Below are 20,341 nucleotides of genomic sequence, written 5' to 3'. Positions count from 1 at the left end.
GCATGTTCGAGAGGCAACCAGAGGGAGCAATACTCTTGATCTCATTATGCAGCAGTGATTATTCATGCATTAAGAATGGGCAGATAAAGGAACCAATATTTGGCAGCAATCACAGTGTACTGATGTGCGATTTACGTAAATATGTAACTACCATCAGGGGTAAAAGGAACAATTTTTGTTTTCATAAAGGTGACTATTGTTGTCACGGACAGTTCTTAAATTCTATACAGTGGGCCCAGTCTGTGATGTTACCAACAGCAAATTCTAAATGGGAAGCATTCAGTGAAATATTCTTGACAGCTACTAGGCTTTTCTTACCAACGAAGAAATACTGTTCACATTTCAGGCCTAAATGGGTGTCAGATGAACTATTGAGAATTGGGGTAGAGAAGAAAATGCAACGGATGCATATAAATTATCAGGCAACCCAGAAGTTTGTGGTAGGTATAAGCTAGTCTGTAATCAAGTCACAAAGGAGGTAAGGCAAGCAAAGGTGATTCATGATTGAGCATTTATGGGATCATATTGAGGCTTCTGCTGACGAGGCTACTAGGAGACGGTCGTGTTCAAAGCCGCTAAGTGGATTTTTCTTATTTATTGATTTGAAATTATTGTTTTTCTAAAACTTTTGATTTAAATTTAGTAGTATAACATTATTTTGTGATTTTCTGATTAATTTGGTGTATTTATTCTTTACTCGGCCTTGTAATTGCATAAAAGTATCGGTAAGGGTATCCACGTGTTTTCAACTCCGCTACCGTTCGTAACTTTCCCGCCTTTGTGATACGATAGTTATATACCGTACTAGATAGCGTTAGTTGAACTTCGTTAGCAGTTAAATTGTACTTTTAAATAAACACATATAACGACTTAGATTACAAACGTAATATGATTAATTATATTTAACATAGTTAATAACATAACATAATTAATTATAATTAATTAATAAATTAATAGAATCATGACTCAGACCAGAGCAGCAAAGCAAAAGGCTCAAGCTAATGGAAGTGCTGTGGCTCAGAGCAGAACTGAGGGGGGGCAGTTGTCCTCTGACTCACAGCCTTATAAAATGCACTGTTTGCTTGATGTTTGCAGAGCAATCGGGTACGGGACATGATACTGCCAAGGGGGATGTCTTTGTGTGTGCGCGATGCAAGGAGTGTATCGATATCAGGCAACAACTCGGCGTTCTTGTGGGCCTATATGAGAGCTTGAAGGACAGGGTGGATGCCCTCGAAGAAACTAAATTGAGGGGCCCATCAAGCTCTCAGCTGCCCACATCAACGCCAGAGCTTGCACTTGGGCATCGCGTGACACAGAGACAACCCCCAAGACAGAATGCGCTGGTTCCGAAGGAACTAGTAGTTGTTGGTGACTCTATTGTCAGGGAAACGGGGAACATGCTTTGTAAAAAAGATAGGTGGAACAGGACCAGGGTATGTCTGCCAGGGGCAAAGGTTGATGACGTTGTAGAGCGAATATCATCTTTTAAGGGCACAAAAGGTGATATAGTTGTACACGTTGGCACTAACAATATTAAGAGTAGGAGACCGGCAGAATTACTTAACAAGTACAGGTCACTGTTGAACAAAAGCCGAGAATTAGGGTTGACTTTGAAAGTGTCTGCAATTCTGCCCAGACACGATAGGAGGGAGTATATGATGAGAGCCTTGTCGATCAATTTGGCCCTGGAAAGATTGTGCAAGGCTCAAGGGGTAGAATTTTTTTCAGCCTGGATTGTACTTGTTAACAGGAGAGATTGCTTCTACAGGGATGGGATACACTTAAATAGAAAGGGTGCAAGAATATTTGCTGATGCTATCGAGGCAGTGTTAGGTGGGTCGGAAAACTGCTAGCTTGGGGGGGAGACAAAGACCAATAGATTGACAGTAGCCACTTGCAAAGGTGAAAGAGATTCTTGCACTGCTTCTATTAGAATGAGCAGAAGCCTGAAAAACAAGATGCATGGTATTTCAGAGACTGCTGGCAGCCATTGCGGTACAAGTAAACACATGGGTTGTGTTAGGGTAGCTAAGAATAGAAACAGGTTAGCATTAGCATTAGTAGAGGCATTTGATGCAAGAAAGCAAGCTTATGCAGCATCAGCCAAAAAAAAAAAAAAAAAACCCACTTCCACTTCACCCCTCTGTTCATTCAAAATACCTGTCCAGCTGAGCCTGAAACTTATTTAGGCTATCAACCTCCACCACAAGGGATGGAAGTCTGTTCCACCAACCAACCACCCGCTGGCTAAAGGCAAATTTCCGCACGTCTATCCTAGATCTGTCTTTCCTCAATTTGAATTTATGCCCTCTCAGGTGATTTTTCTCAGCTAGAGGAAGAATCCCATCAGCATTGAGCATGCTTAAACCATTCAAGGCTTTATACACCTCTATCAGATCACCTCGCTGGTGCCTAGTCTCCAGACACTGTAATTTGCAAAACTTAAGCCTCTCTTCGTAAGAGCACCCCTTTGTTCCATTCACTAATCTTGTTGCCCTTCTCTGTACTCGCTCCAGCAGCTCTACATCCTTCTTGAAATGAGGCCTCCAGACCTGTATACAGTACTCTAGGTGTGGCCTGACCATCGCCTTATACAATGGAATAATCACCTCCTTATCCCTGCTGGAAAAATTCCTGTATATCACTGACAATACTCCATGAGGTGCAGGTATACTTGCGTGTACACCAATGCTAGGAGTTTAGTAAATAAATTTGATGAATTTGAGGTATTGCTCAAAACATCAAAGGCAGATATTGTTGGGATATCAGAGACGTGGTGTCACACAGATATAAGGGATGCAGAACTGCAATTTGGGGAGTACGTCTACAGAAAGGATAGACAGGATAGGAAGGGGCGAGGGGTTATGCTATTAGTTAAGAAACACATAAAAACCAAGGAAGTGAAGCCAGTCCACATCGCCGGACAGTGCAGTGTTGAGTCAGTTTGGTGTGACATAAGCATTGGGAGATCAAAATTGAGAGTAGGAGTGTGCTATAGACCTAATGACTCTGATGAGTATAATAAGGAACTGTACAGGGAAATAAGAGTGGGCCAGTAATTCAGAGAGTCTTATAATGGGAGATTTTAATTTCCCAGATATTGACTGGAATTTGGGGGCAGGTTACTCAGACACTAGCAGGGCTTTTGTGGATTTATTGGATGATTGTTTTCTACATCAGCATGTTCGGGAGGCAACTAGAGGGAGTAATACTCTTGATTTGATTATCAGCAGTGATTCTTCATGCATTAAGAATCTGCAGATAAATGAACCACTAGGTGGCAGTGATCACAGTGTGCTGAAGTGGGATTTACTCAAAGAGGTAACTACCATTAGGGGTAAAAGGAAGGGTTATTGCTTCCGTAAAGGCGACTACGATGGACTGAGACAGTATTTCAATTCTATACAGTGGGACCAACTGATGATGTTACCAACAGCAAATTCAAAATGGGAAGCATTCAAAGAACTTATCTTGGAAGCTACTAGGCTTTACATACCAACTAAGAAATATTGTTCAAGGTTTAGGCCAAAATGGATGTCAGATGAACTAATGAGGCATATGGCAGAGAAGAAAAATGCATGGGATACTTACAAATTAACACATGACACAGAAGCCTATGATAGATACAAGTTGATATGCAACCAAGTTACAAAGGAGGTTAGGCAGGCGAAGGCAGATTACGAGAAATCCTTGGCAAGGGATGCAAAGAAAAACAGCAAAGAGTTCTTTACTTATGTTAACTCTAGAAGGAAGGCGATGAATCAGATTGGTCCACTTGATATTGATGGGTCAACTGTTGATGATTCTGCTCAGGTAGCTAACAAACTAAATGAATATTTTGCATCGACATTCACACAGGAGGAGTTATTCAGAAAGGGGAATGCCAGAGGTGTATTCAACTCTAGCAGTAAGCTACAGAATCTTGAAATAACTGGGAGTAAAGTGGAGGAGAAACTGTTGAAGATAAACACAAGAAAGGCACCCGGGGTGGATGGGATCTATCCAGTTATATTAAAGGAGGCAGCAAAGGAAGTAAGCAAACCCTTAGCCATAATTATGAGAGCTTCCTTGGACTCAGGGGAGGTACCCATAGACTGGAGATGTGCAAATGTGACCCCAATTCACAAAGGAGGATCAAAGGCTGACACAAGTAACTATAGACCTGTGAGCTTAACTTCTGTTCCAGGAAAATTAATGGAGGCACTGGTTAAAGAAGCACTGCAGGATCATTTAGACAAGACTTCAGTTATAGCTCAGACACAGCATGGTTTTGTTAAGGGGAAGTCTTGCCTGACCAACTTGATTGGATATTATGATGCAGTCATAAAAGAACTGGATGCAGGGAATAACTTTGATATTATATACTTGGATCTTAGAAAAGCCTTTGATACTGTTGCACATGGAAGACTGCTACACAAATTGGAGCAGTGTGACATTGGAGGCAAATTGCTGCTATGGATAAAGGGGTGGTTGAGGGGGAGAAGACAGAGAGTGGTAATCAATGGACACTGCTCATCGTGGACTAATATTATTAGTGGAGTCCCTCAGGGCTCACTGTTGGATCCATTATTGTTTTCTGTATTTATAAATGATATTGATGATGGTATATCAAGCTTAATGTCTAAGTTTGCAGACGATACAAAGGTTGGCAGGGTTGTCAAGGACACTACTGACACTATGCTGCTGCAACAGGATCTGGAAAGGTTGAGCAGATGGGCTGAGAGGTGGCAAATGAAGTTTAACATTGACAAATTTGAAGTACTACATATGGGAAACAGCAACCCCAGAGCAACGTATCAACTCTGTGGTACTACACTGACAGTGGCAGAGAATGAAAGGGACTTGGGGGTGGTTGTGCAGGCAGATATGAAGTTCTCTGAGCAGTGCAGACGGGCTGCAAGAGTAGCTCATGGAGTATTGTCAATGATATACAGGAATTTTTCCAGCAGGGATAAGGAGGTGATTATTTCATTGTATAAGGCGATGGTCAGGCCACACCTAGAGTACTGTATACAGGTCTGGAGGCCTCATTTCAAGAAGGATGTAGAGCTGCTGGAACGAGTACAGAGAAGGGCAACAAGATTAGTGAATGGAACAAAGGGGGTGCTCTTACGAAGAAAGGCTTAAGGTTTGCAAATTACAGTGTCTGGAGACTAGGCACCAGCGAGGTGATCTGATAGAGGTGTATAAAGCCTTGAATGGTTTAAGCATGCTCAATGCTGACGGGATTCTTCCTCTAGCTCAGAGGAATCACCTGAGAGGGCATAAATTCAAATTGAGGAAAGACAGATGTAGGATAGACGTGCGGAAATTTGCCTTTAGCCAGCGGGTGTTTGGTTGGTGGAACAGACTTCCATCCCTTGTGGTGGAGGTTGATAGCCTAAATAAGTTTAAGGCTCAGCTGGACAGGTATTTTGAATGAACAGAGGGGTGAAGTGGAAGTGGGGTTTTTTTTTTTTTTTTTTTTTTTTGGCTGATGCTGCATAAGCTTGCTTTCTTGCATCAAATGCCTCTACTAATGCTAATGCTAATGAGAAATCTTTGGCAAAGGATGCAAAGAAAACAGCAAAGACTTCTTTACTTATGTAAACTCTAGAAGGAATGGGTGAATTAGATTGGGCCACTTGATATCAATGTGCAAATTTGCAGATTATACCAAAGTTGACTGGGTTGTTAATGACAGCAATGACCTTGAACAGTTGGAATGATTGGCTGAAGAAGTGGCAACTAAAATTTAACCTTGACAAATGCAAAGTACTGTATATGGGTAGCAGTAACCCTAAAGAAATGTACCAGCTGTGTGGTACTACACTCAGTGTAGTGGAAAAGGAAAAAAGGACCTGGGGGTAATTGTGCAGGGAATATGAAGTTTTCTGACAGTGCAGACAGGCTGCCATAGCAGGTAATGGGATATGTCAATGATATACAGGGGTTTTTCGAGCAGGGATAAGGAGGTGATTATCCCTTTGTATAAGACAATAGCCGTACATTGAGTACTGCATACAGGTTTGGAAGCCTCTTTTAAGAAGGATGTAGAGTTGCTGGAACAAATACAGAGAAGGGCAACAAGATTGGTGAGGGGAACAAGAGGGTGCCTTACTAAGAAAGGCTTAAGTTCTGCAAATTGCAGCATCTAGAGTCTAAGAAAATGCGAGGTGATCTGAATGAGGTATATAAGGCCTTAAATGGTTTGAGCAGGCTCAAAGGTTTAAGCAGCTTTAGTTTCCACCTCTCATCCCATCTGCCCAACTTTTCTAGATTCTGTTGCAGCAGTGTACCATCATTACTGTCATTAGCCCCAGGGGCTCAGATCTGGTGAGTATGGGCTTGGCACACCCAGGGTCCCTAGCTGGATATTATCATATTTCTCTCTCTTCGTGATTCTTTGTACTCTCTCTCTCTCTCTCTCTCTCTCTCTCTCAGGGTAACTCAGGAATTTTTTTTTGGCTTGTGCAGCATAACCCTCAGGCTTCCTTGCACCATATAGCTAATAATAATAATAATCATGGTAATAATTCTCATGATATCCTCCACTGAGCTGGAGAATATTATTAGTATTAGCTATATGGTGCAAGGAAGCCTGAGGCTTATGCTGCACCAGCCAAAAAAAAAAAAAAAAAAATTCCCAAATTACCCTGAGAGAGAGAGAGAGAGAGACAAAAGTAGAAGGGAATCACCAAGAAAGAGAAGAATGATGATATCCAGCTCAGGACCCTGGGTGTGCCAAGCCCATACTCACCAGATGTGAGCCCCTGGGGTTAATCATGAGAAAGACAAGGACAATGACCAAGAGCCACCAACACCACCCGAAATCTGCCGTGGAGAGACTGACAATTGCCTGGGAAGAAGGAGGAAGGGGCCTGGTAGACCTCATTGAGCAACAGAAAACAGCAGTAGTTAACCTGAAGGATTACTTCCAGAAACACACAGCAGCACTCCACTAGGCCATAAGGAAGATAGACAAGTAGTATACCCCACTCAACCTAAGCAAGGAGTCCCCCCCAACCAGGAGGTACAAACAAAGCTAGAAAGATGGGCAGAGAAGACAATGCATGACAGACACTACAATGATCTCCATCAAGAGCACAGATAAAATTGCTTCCGATGCATGGCTCGCGAGCCGGACACTCTTCTCCGAGACTGAAGTAGTCATGCTCACCATCCAAGACCAGGTAATCAACACCAGGAACTATAGAAAATACATCGCCAAGGAGCCCAGAGTGTCTGATGATACATGGCGACAATGCCACCTGGCCTCAGAAATAATCCAACACATCATCGCGGGATGCAAGGTGATCACCCAGACTGAGTACACTCGTAGACACAACCAGGTAGCCAGGATAATACATCAGAAGCTAGAAAGGAAATACCAGTTGGTCGAAGAAAGTGCACCGTACTACAAGTAAGAACCCCAGGCAGTACTAGAGACCCTAACCCAAAAGCTGTACTGGGACCGTGCCATAATAATGGATAGGACAATCCCGCATAACAGACCGGACATAACCCTTGTGAATAAGAAGGAAAAGGCTACCTATCTGATTGACATAGTGGTTCCCAACACTGGCAACCTGCAGAAAACCCAAGGGGAAAAAAATCAGGAAGTACACGAACCTAAGGAGATTAAAGAGATGTGGCATAAGCAGCAAGTAATGACCATCCCAATTGTCGTGTCAGCCACAGGTATGGTGCCAAAGACAGTACATAACAGCCTAGCAGCAATAGGTCTCCCAGCGAACACCAACAAGGAACTCCAGAAAGTCACAATCCTGAACACCTGTAGGATAGTCATAGAGTTCCTCGACCAACAGGCCGACCGGGCTAGCCGAGTGGGTAAAGTACCTGCCCGGCAACCCAAAGGTCGCGGGTTCGATTCCCGCCTCGGGCTTGGATCAAAGTACTGCAAAAACCTTGGGAGGTGCAATATGGCCACAGAAGCCGATGTGCCAACAACTACCAAATCAAAAAAAAAAAAAAAAAAATCGACCAACAGTAACATCAGACATAACAACCACCCTATGTACTTGGTAGCAATACCCGCCACGAGGTCGATCCCCCAATCAGGGAGAAATAATATAAGAGTAATAATAATAATTAACAACTCTGCCAATCTTTGTATCATCTTCAAATTTGGACATTAAGCCTAATATTCCTTCATCAATATGATCAATAAATATAGATATCAACAGTGGTCCCAACACCAAACACTGGTGTACTACACTAATATCTTTAGTCCACAAAGAGCAGTGTCCATTGATTACCACTCTATGCCTTCTCGCACTGAACCGTCCCTTCATCCATAGCAGCAACTTTCCCTTAATGCCATACTGCTCCAAGTTGTATGTTCATCAGTATCAAAATATGTTCAAATAAAAGTTTGTTTATGAACAAACTTTTATGTTCATCAGTATCAAAAGCTTTCCTGAAATGCAAGTATATGATATCAAATTTATTTTTTGCATCCAGTTGCTTTGTAACCACATCATAGTATCCAATTACATTGGTCAGGCAAGTTTTCCCCTCATCAAACCCATGTTGTGTCTGAACTGTAACTGCAGTCTTTTCTAGTTGATCCTGCATCACTTCTTTAACCAGTGACTCCATTATTTTCCCCAGAACAGAAGTTAAACTAACAGCCCTGTAATTACTTGTGTCACCCTTTGATCCCCCTTTGAACTGGAGAAAAAAGTACTTCGTGTTTTAACGGATTTATTAAAATTTTGGTAACTAATACAATAGCAATTTAGAACATAAATTAGGAATGCAAGTTAGAGAACACCTGATAGGTCTAAACTTACCTTGTGAACTCTGCACTAATGTTTATCAAGCATCATGAAGGTAAATTAAAATAAGAGAGAGTATTGATAAGGAATTGATGAACTAAAAACTGTCAGGATTGAAATATAATACATCAGGATAAGCAGAGATGTATTTTCAGTGTTTCTAACTTATAAAGTAAATAACAAAACAGTTTTTTAAAAAAATGAACTATATTGCTCAGAGCTGTAATTTTGACTTTCCCACAACATATCTTATTACATCGTTATTCATCAATGAAATATTGGTAATCAGGGAATGTGTTAAAAGACACAAAATTGACAAAATATTGGATAATAATGTGTTCTCCTTATCAATTTTGTACTTCTTTTTGACAATAAATTTTTAAAGTTGAGAACACTTGTGGCATGTCTAAATAGTCTGTCAGTTTGAATTATGTTATGATAACTAAAAATTTAGTGAATTTAGAGATGGGATGCACCTGAATAGAAGAGTGCAACAATATTTGTTGATGCCTATTAAGGCAGTATTAGGTGGTTCAGAAAACTTCTAGTCTTTTGGGATATGCTCTCACGAATAGTTTAATCGCAATCATAAATGGAGATGGATTAAGTAATTTTTATATTGCTTCTATTTGGGACATGTTATCTTCCCCCTGCCGGAAAATGGGTGAGGGGGATTGCAGTGCTTGCTTGTGTGAGTGGGATGTCAAATGGGACTGGCAATTATATTGACTGCATTAGTTACTAAGTGCACAAACAGGTGCTCAGTAAACTTGCATTATATACTAAAACTAGGAGCATAGTAAATAAATCTTGTGTATTTTGAAATATTGATACAGGAATATGATATAAGCCATTTGTTTTCCCAGTACTTATGTCACACTAGATTGACTCAGTATTTAACTGCTAGCCCACATCTAGTTGTACTGTTTCGAAATCCACATGCTTCTTAACCAAAAGCATACTTTTTGCTCCCTCATTTTGTACGTGTTGTTTCTGTACACTTGCCATATTCATGTTGTATCTCCTCTATATCAGCATTGTTTCTGATATTCCTATAATGTCATCATATTCTGACATTGTGAGAATATAATGTCATAATATAAATACAGTACAAGGAGACATGAGTTACCAGTGTAGTATGGCATAAGTACTGGGGAAAACAAAATTGAGGAGAGTAGGAGTATAAGCCAAATGGCCATAACAGCAGTTACGGCCAGTGCTGTGTTGTTTGTTTATTGAATTTGCATCAATGTAATTAATATCATGAAGCTCCTCAGTCTATTGCATGTAAACTGTGTATTCTATCATTGCTTGGCTGTTCTGGTGAGAAACTTGATTTTCCATGCGAGAGAGAGCCATGCTGTGCCCTCTTACAAGAAGGATTAACACAGCTGTAGTGTATGTATATCTGAATATTAACCTACTATTATATGTATATTATTTTTTATTCCTGGTCTCTGTTTACCTTCCTATATTTCTTCAGCTATTCCCAGATTATGATGATAAACTTTTCTGATTTTATAGCCCATGCTGTCCAACATAATTAATAACAGATACACAGGAAAAATAGGGAAAGAGAAATGCCAAGAATTTGGCTTGTGGTACCTTACATACCGCAGGGAAGAGCCAGGTAATGTGACAGCATTGCATTTAATACTTTTACCCTTTCCTTATATCCTTTCTCCCTCCTATTCAGCTTTTTTTTATTATTATTGTTTATTGATTGTTTCTTAACAAAAACTAGAATACCAAAATAGTAATTAATTGAGTTTTAGTATCAGTATTGGAAAAGATGATACAAAGAAAAAAAGTAAATTCATTCATTTAAAAAAAAAAAAACACGCATGTATGCCCTGTATGCATGAAAGATGTTTTATGTGAAACGGTTCTGATTTTCATCTTTGATGAAAATCAGAACCGCTTTAAAATCAAACAACTAGAACCAAAGTCATGAACGATGTAATGTTTTATGCTTGCTACTTACTCTACCAAATCAGCGTTTGAAGAGATTAACAAAATCCAAGCCAATAGCCTAATTACCCATTTGATTGTAGCCATTTATTGAATAGTATAATATTTGCAACAGTACAAGTATTTGTATTGTTGCAATCCAAATTTTTGTTACATTCCATTGTTAGGTGCTACTATGGATGTTTTCACATCAATAATTTTCTGATTAGTGAAAGACACTGAATGCCACACTGCTATAGCCTTTGTATTCAACGATGCTGAAGTCAGTCAAATTGCAGAGCATTGTGCAGAGTATTGAGCAACCAAAGTTGAATTTGTTGAAAAAGAGGCTTATTTCTCCTTGCTTTCCATTCATGCAAATAAGGCACCTGAGACATGCATACTGATAATACGACATTCAGGCCCAAGTGATCAATGTGCCTGTTTCAGTCAACACAATGGTCCATTGCTTGCCAAGGGAGTTTAACTAAAACAAGCACATTGACACTTGGCCCAGAATGCCTTATTGTTCATATATGTCTCTCAGGTGCTTTATTTGTGCATATAAAACTCAAGAAAATAGAAGTCCAGCTATTTGATCGGGTTAGTAAAAAAAGCGAGTGGTTAAAGTGTGGCTTCAATATTTGGTCAACACATCTCTTTATTGATTGTATCAAATCACGATAGATCGGTCATTCTTTGATGACAGTCACATGGAAATTAATTTGGCTAAAGACAACATAAGCGAAGCGGTTCTGAACGAGGTCTCATCGCCCAACAGCAAACGTTGTTGTGGAGCAATGAAAAATATATTAGACTCGCCCCAGGAGAAACTAACATACCGCAGAGCTTACTGTTTGACAAACTGCCTTTCCCAGCATTTATCTTGGACAATTCAGAATGTTCAGAGACAATTTCTGCTAATCGATTCATAAAGACCAACGAGCAAGCTTAGATGATCCAACCGATGCGGTGTTACTCCATATCATCTCCTTTACATAGCAATGAAGATAATGAGATTGAGAAGGACTGTTTAACAGTGGCTTTCAAATACATAGGTAAAAATACAAAACTGACCCTCGAGCAATCCAAAGAATACATTAACAGCTGGATCGAAAACAATTTGGCCTTCCTAAAGACAATTCCAAACTCAGTCTAGCATTAGCATTAGCAAAGGCACATGATGCAAGAAAGCAAGCTTATATAGCATCAGCCAAAAAAAAAAAAAAAAAAAAAAAAACCTTATGTCACCCATCCACTCGCTCCAAATGTTTGTCAAGTTCTGCCTTGAATCTATTTAAGCTATCAACTTCTACAACGACAGATGGAAGTTTGTTCCACCAATCAACCACCTGCTGGCTAACGGCAAACTTCCGCACATCTATCCTACAACCGTCTTTCCTCAATTTGAATTTATGCCCTCTCAGCCGATTATTCTGAGCAAGAGGAAGAATCCCATCTGCATTGAGCATGCTCAAACCATTTAAGGCTTTATACACCTCAATCAGATCACCTTGCAAGTTCCTAGTCTCCAGACACTGTAATTTGCAAAACTTAAGCCTTTCTTCGTAAGAGCAACCCTTTGTTCCGTTCACTAATCTTGTTGCCCTTCTCTATACTTGTTCCAACAGCTCTACATCCTTCTTAAAATTATTCCTCCAAACCTGTATACAGTACTCAAGGTGTGGCCTGACCATTGCCTTATACAAGGGGATAATCACCTCCTTATCCCTGCTAGAAAAATTCCTGTATATCATTGACAAGACACCATGAGCTACTCTTGCAGACTGTCTGCACTGCTCAGAAAACTTCATATCTGCCTGCGCAATTACCCCCAGGTCCCTTTCATTCTACTGTGCTCAACATAAGCACAATCTATTCACTATGATTGGACAGCTTAGTAAACCTACAGTGTTCTTGACTCTGAGTGCCAATGAAATCAGTTGGCCGCACTTCAGCTATTGTACAAGTTACAGAATAAGGGGGCATGATATTAGTGAGATGATGCAAGCAACATGGACTTTGTGCAGAAGGTGACACTAGTGAATAAAGAACTGTAATTTGTGCAGTATACTTCAAGAAGGTTGTAATTATGAAAATATTGCACTCAAAACGTTATAGCCTGTTTAATCAATTTTGCATGGTTAATTTTTTCAATTGCATAGAATTTCAACATCGCGGTAGTCCACACACACACACACATTTTGCTGTGGCCAAATAACACTCCCAAAGATCCTTTGGGCAAGAACAAAGAAGACGCCATCTCAATTATCGACAAATTAGTATCTGCCTCTCTTCGGGGAGCATCAAGCTTCATACTCACAAACATACATACATTCATGTGTTACAAGAAAATAAAGCCGGATAAATGATAGACATGTCCATTTGAGGCATTATTCATACCTTGTTGCATGAATGGTGCTTTAAATTGGCAAAATCTTCACTTCCTGTTTATTGATTAAATCGACAAACCAAAAATGGTCAAACAGCATCATTGCTGTCTCGCAAAATCTTGATTTCTGGTTCGTCGATTTGATCCATAAACTGGATCCATAAATCGTGACAAAATAGTGGAATTCACTATTCTTTGACGATTTTGCAACATGTTATTTCTGTGTCACAGAATCTTCATTTCCAGTTTGCCGATCAAATTGACAATCAGGAAATTATGCCAAATGATGCCATTTCCATGTCGCAAAATCATGAGAAATTGTCACGATTCATCTTGACAATTTGTCATGTCATGATCAGTATCATGACAAATTGTCATGATACTGATCATACATAAATTTATTGAAATTTGAATTATTTACCCACTTCCATAACACTGTGCAAGTTTATTCCAACAATCCATTACTCTCTGACTAAAGGAAAAATTAATACATTATTTTGCTACCATCTTCTCTCAATTTGAATTGTGCCCCTTGCGTATGCTTAATCTGAGAATGAGTAAAGATGCCATCATTTTTTAGTTTATTTAACCCTTCTAAAACTTTAGTCACTTTAGTTTGGTCTCCACACAATGCCTAGTTTCAAGATGATTCAAGTTTCATCATTCTCTTGATAATCATCATATTCAAATATTTATAGAAAACCCTCTTTATTGATAAGAATACATGTTAGTACACCAACTGATTTTGTTGTACTTCTCGGTACCATGGGATCTAACAGATCTACATTCTTTCTAAAATAGATTTCAAAACCTATATGTAGTTATGAATCTGTAACCATAAATTCTAAATTAGTAGCTGTATAGGCAAATTCTAAAACTTAGAATAAAAATTATGCTTCTGCAAAAAAAAATTGTTTTTATACTATAGGAGTGCATAGGGATATTGCAATGTAGTAGTTAAAATGAAATAAATTCATACACTTTACTGCGTGTGATGTTCAATCGTGGAGATAATTCTCCCACTGAACACTGAGTCTGGCTACTTTGCACCAAGACTATATATTCTTCTTTGGTTTAGATTTTCAAATGTATAGCAAATTCACCTGTTCTGATGATATTATACAATTTAAAAAGATATTAGCAACTTAGAACCATGGATAATGATATTCATATGAACATTTCAATCTAAGAACTTCCAGGACAGCTGTTTAGAAACTGCTGGCATCTTGTGATCTCTGTTAATGAATGTTTGCAAAATTGTGAATACTATGTGGATAATATATGAATAACATATCTCTGGTCAACACATAAAATGTTATGAAAACGAAAATACCCAAACTTGACTAATTTTATGCTGCTGAACATGAAAATCACATCAAAATGTGTTGATTGGCTCTTGTTTTCGAATTACAGTTGGGGTCACATATTAGTGAGTTACTCTACATTATCAACTATAGCTCTCAGCAAAACACATGGCAACACCACAGTTTCAGTGCCACCACGCTGCACTGTCCTCACAAAACTCAGCGTGTGGGTGAATTGAAAGGGACTTTTTATATCCTTTGCAGTGCCCATGATATGGTTTTAGCATGCTCAATGCTGATGGAATTCTTCCTCTTGCTCAGAATAATCGCCTGAGAGGGCATGGATTCAAATTGAGGAAGGACAGTTGTAGGATAGATGTGTGGAAGTTTGCCTTTAGCCAGCAGGTGGTTGATTGCTGGAACAAACTTCCATCTGTCGTTGTGGAAGTTGATAGCTTGAATAGAATCAAGGCAGAACTAGACAAACATTTGGAGCAAGTGGATAGGTGAAATGAGAAGTGTGTGTGTGTTTTTTTTTTTTTTTTTGGCTGATGCTATATAAGCTTGCTTTCTTGCATCATGTGCTTTTGCCAATGCTAAATATCATCATCATCATCATCAGCCATTTTCAATCCACTGCAGGATGAAGGCCTCTCCAGCAACATTCCAGTTCCTTCTGTTTTGAGCACTGGCCATCCATTTACTACTCAAAAACTCATGAATTTCATCTATCCATCTCCGCCTTTGTCTTCCAGGTTTTCTTCTAGCTCCTCTTGGGTACCATTCTGTTATTTTCTTAGTCCATCTGTCATCATGTCTTTGAGCTATGTGTCCTGCCCAAGACCATTTTAGTTCTTTAGTTTTGATAAGAATGTCCTTTACTTGAGTTTGCTGCCTAATCCATGTGTTTCTCTTCTTATCTAACAGTCTGATTCCCAATATAATTTGTTCCATTCTTCGCTATGTAGTTCTTAGCTTCTCTTCCATTCTTTTGGTGAGTGCCCAAGTTTCACTTCCATAAGTCATGGTGGGGAGTATACATTGGTTCATTATTTTATGTTTCAGACAAACTGGGATATTGCTCTTCAGTATGTGACTATATTTCCTGAATGCTATCCATCCAAAATTTATTCTTCTCTTGACTTCCAGCCATTTATCATTATTACAGCTAATAACTTGTCCCAGATAAGTATATGACTCCACCTTTTCAATTACTGCTCCTTCAATCATTATTTCCCTTTCCGTGGCATACTTGTTCATCATTACTTTTGTTTTAGCCATATTCATCTTTAGTCCAAAATCCTTACTAACTGTGCATAACTGATTAAGATTTTCCTCTAATTCTTTGGGATCGTGGCTTATGACCACGATATCATCTGCAAATCGTAAATGGTTTAGGTACTCTCCGTTCACATTGACTCCTTTCTGCGACCAGTCTAATCTTCTGAAAGCTTCCTCAAGGGCAGCAGTAAACAGCTTCGAAGATATTGTGTCTCCTTGTCGAACTCCTTTCTCGATTTTAAATTTGCTACTGTCTTTGTCTAGTCTAATAAAGGATGTAGCACTCTCATATATTTTCTTCAAAATCATAATATATGGAGTATCTATGCCTTGTCTTTCCAGTGCCCGAAACATTGCCTTATGCTGTATGGAGTCAAATGCCTTTTCATAATCCACAAATGCCAGGCATAATGGTGTTTTATATTCATTTGCTTTCTCCATTAGCTGTGATATTACGTGAAGGTGATCCATAGTTGAGAATCCTGTCCTAAAGCCAGCTTGCTCTTTCGGTTGATTCTCATCAAGTATTCTTTCTAATCTGTTAGTAATGACCCTTGTGAACAACTTGTAGATATGGGATAACAAGCTAATTGGTCTATAATTTCCAATTTCTGATTTATCTCCTTTCTTATGCAGCAAAACTATGATTGCATTATTCCACTGCTTAGGCATCGCACCTTTTCTAATGCACTTTGTGAAGAGCCTTGCCAGTTTTTGTGTTATGTCTCTTCCTCCCAATTTTAACAACTCTACAGTAACTTCATCTTCCCCCGGGGCTTTCCGATTCTTCATTTTCTTCAATGCATGTTCTACCTCATCAGGAAGAATATCGGGTATGTCGTATGTGTTGCTACTTTGCAATCCATCTTCCCCACTGCTGGTATCATTCCCTCGCTCCTTGTATAATTCTCTATAGTAGTCTTCTGCTATTTGAATTATGCCTTCTCTGCTGTTTATAAGTACACCATCGCTATTCTTCAGTTTCAGTATCATTTGTCTTTCTGTATTACTGCTCATGGCTGCTGATTTAAATCCTTTGTTTTCCCTTAACGCTTGTTCTACTTTTCTTGTGTTAAATCTTCTTATGTCCTCTCTGAGTCTCTTTCTAATGGCTTTGCATAACTCAGTATACTCAATTTTCTCCCTGTCAGTGTTTTTCTTGCTCTTCATTTGTCGTCTTTGGTTCATCATGACAAGTGTTTCTTGACTAATTTTTTCTTCTTTGGATTTCTGTTTCCCTATAGGTTTCTTGGGCTTTATCACTTTCAAAAAGTTGTAATATTCCTCGTCGATATCTTGGTCCTCAGCAGTCTGCAGAAGCTCATACTTGTTCTTAAGTTCCAGTACATACTGCTTTTTCTCCTCTTCTGTTATCTCAAAGACCTTTGTATTATTTACTCGAGTCAGTTTTTTCCTTTCCTTTCCTACATCTATATCAAGTGTACATCTTACCATTCTGTGATCACTTCCAACATTTACCTTATTCAGGACGGTAACATCAGTCACAATATATCTTCTGTTAGTGAGGATGAAGTCGATTTCATTAGTTGTTAATCCATTTGGACTCTTCCATGTCCACTTTCTGTTCACCCTTTTCTTGAAAAAAGTGTTCATTACTGACATTCCTTGAGATTCTGCAAATTCCACAAGTCTTTCACCTCTTCTATTTCTTTCACCAATTCCAAAATTTCCTATAGTTTCTCTTTCTGCACTGTTTTGCCTTTTTCCAACCTTAGCATTGAAGTCCCCCATAATAATAGTGTAGTGGGTTTTCTGCTCATCTAGAAGACTCAATTTCAGTGTACATTTCTTCAACCTCTTCATCATCATGGCTCGATGTTAGTGCATAAATCATTATAATCTTTAGCTTGTACCTCTTAGAAATCTTGAGTATTAGTCTTGACACCCTTGGTGATGTACTTTTGAATTCCAAAATGTTGTTTTTAAAATCTTTATGGACCAGAAACCCAACTCCACCTTCACTCCTTTCACTGTTTCCATTGGTGTACAGCAGATTTCCACTTGATAAACTTATAAGTGATTCATTTCTTCTTCTTGTTTCAGCCAAACCGATGATATGCTAAATATATTAAATGCTAACCAACAAATCACATCATGAACTGTTACTTCTGTATGGTGCCTCCTATTAGAAAAGTGATGACAATGAAGAAAAAGTGAACAGTGACGTATCTAAATATACCATCTGCAGTTCATCCCGTACCTCATGGTGAAGTACTGCCTATTCCTGAACCACCTGACCATTTTTCTGTACACTCTGATGAACATCAACTTGATATACACAAAGAAGTACAGCAGCCATCTATGTCAAGGGATCCACCATTTTGTCCAAACCTTTATCCTTCTGAACCACAGAAGGATAAAGGTTTGGACAAAATAAGTTTGGATAAAATAAGGGTAAGATCATTAAGCTGACTTCCAGAAAGTCAGCTTAATGACCTCACAGGGATCTTGACCTGTCGAAGAATAAGGCAGAGCCTTATTCTTCGACCTATTTGGCCTCAAGGTTACAACAGTGGAATCTTTTAGATCATTCTGTGAAAGTGACATTTCATAATCGAAATAAAGACTGTGATAAATTCTATCAAATAGAAGGTGTTGATGGTTTAATGGCATCAATGAATCTGAGGCGCATTCCTGAAGGATGGCGACTATTTGTAGACACTTCTAAGGTTATCCTTAAGGCTGTGTTATTGCACAGTGGAATGTTGCCTTCAATACCTCTTGCTTATGCCGTCCACAAAAAAGAAACATACGCAAACATGGAGAACATCCTTCTAGGTGTACACTATCAGAAGTACGAGTAGCAGATATGTGGTGATTTAAAGGTAATCACCATTTTATTATGACTACAAAAGGGTTACACTAAGTATTATTGCTTTCTCTGCGAGTGGGATAGTTGTGGCAAGGATATGCACTACGAGAAGAGGAGTTGGCCTCAATGAAAATCATTAATACCCGGAATGAAAAAAGTAGCGTTTGAACCTTTTTCTTCCACCACTCCACATCAAACTAGGGCTCGTGCAAAGGATTTGGAAGTGAACGGTCTTGCATTCACATACTTGTAAAAGAAATTTCCAAGACTTAGTAAAGAGAATATTAAGGTAGGTGTTTTCACTGGTCCACAAATAAGACAACTTTTCAAAGACGAACAGTTCGAATGTGTCCTTAGTGATAGCAAGAAATCAGCGTGGAAAGCCTTTCGAAATGTTTCGACTGGTTTTCTGGGAAATGTTAAATGCTTATGGAAGATCTCATTACTTCTTACAAAAAAGTTGGGGTGCAACATGTCATTGAAGATGCATTTCTTGCACTCACACCCAGATTTCTTTCTACCAAGCTGTCAGCGACAAACATGGTGAGCACTTTCATCAAGATATCGCAGTGATGGAACCAAGATACAAAAGCAAATAGAGTGCCACCATGTTAGCTGAATATTGTTGGATGATGAAAAAGGATGCTCCCAAAGCTGAATACAAGTGAAAGGCAAAAAGGTCCAGTGTTCGATACAAGTGTTTGGAGCTACATCTTACTGCCATATAAATAAAAATATTCTGTATAAATATAAAAAACTACTTTTTTTGAAAACAAGAGCCAATCTGCCATTTTAAGCACTATTTCCATGTTTAGTACACAAAATCAATAAAGTAAACATACTTTCATGCCCATAACAAGATTTGACCCAAAATTTGTTGTTCAGTGTATTTGGCCTAAATGAATAGCAAGTGGCATATGGAAGTAAAACTTTCATTTAAACACAACCATTATGTATGCTTTTAACTCCTAGAACTGAGCTGTATTTAGTTTTAGCCATAAGGTACAAGGAAGAGGAGGAGGCTTTTGCTGAACCAGCCAAAAAAAAAAAAAAAAAATTAAGTTATTTGCCTTACACAGTACAATACTATAGGATTGGAAGGGGATATTTCATAACAGAACTAAAATTGGATAAATTTGAATTTATTTGATTTATTTTTCCTGCACGAAAAAGAAGTTTCCTTTAATTGTAAGAAACTAAAATTAAAGGAAAAACTGAAATAAATTCAACTTCAGGATAAGCCTCTGAAAACACTGATAAATAACTCTCTAAAGTAAATAATGCCATTGGGGAGGGAGGGGGGGATTGTCCAACCACCCCCTCAAAACAAATTCCAGATCAACAGTAAAGAGAGTTTAATTCCTCTTCAATTTGGATATTAGGGTTTTCAGCCAGTAAATGTACATAGCAGTTAACGAGTGCATTGATCTTGAAGATTCCATTAGGCAAATTTTCATTATTTTCACACATCTACAGAAACTTTCCTGCAAATTTAACTCTCCTGTCTATCTTTAATGTAAATCTGGCATCTTTGTTAAATTCTTTAAAAATTCTTACTGGAGTTCTGGGTATTTTTAGCTCCTTTAGAAAACCTTTGGGTTGTTCAGTTCAGAACTTGCATAACATGTATAGCAGATTTTCTGTTCACACTGAGTATGGCCTTCCACTTTTAGGAAGATTAGCAACATTTCATATCTCCTGAAAAGCAACTGTTTGATAAATTAGCACATTGTGAGGGTAATGGTGCATTAGCATTAGTAGAGGAAAAATACAAGAAAGCAAGCTTATATAGCATCAG

The 20,341-nt window shown here is 38.8% G+C and overlaps 1 protein-coding gene across 1 annotated transcript in view; it reads left to right on the top strand.

The window, feature by feature from the left end:
* The window catches only part of LOC150077645 (homeobox protein dve-1-like), a 174,430-nt gene that overhangs the window by 105,535 nt on the left and 48,554 nt on the right, over positions 1–20,341 (top strand). Inside the window, exon 6 of the mRNA XM_090385189.1 lies at positions 10,308–10,413. Coding sequence (XP_090241315.1) covers positions 10,308–10,413 — 106 coding nt within the window. The remainder of the gene's footprint in view (positions 1–10,307; positions 10,414–20,341) is intronic.

This window comes from Mastigoproctus giganteus, chromosome 11, assembly GCF_048544385.1.
Source record: "Mastigoproctus giganteus isolate SK-2022 chromosome 11, ASM4854438v1, whole genome shotgun sequence".
Lineage (NCBI taxonomy): Eukaryota > Metazoa > Arthropoda > Arachnida > Uropygi > Thelyphonidae > Mastigoproctus > Mastigoproctus giganteus.
The sequence above is the reverse complement of the archived record's forward strand: the minus strand, read 5'-3'. Positions and strand labels throughout refer to the sequence as shown.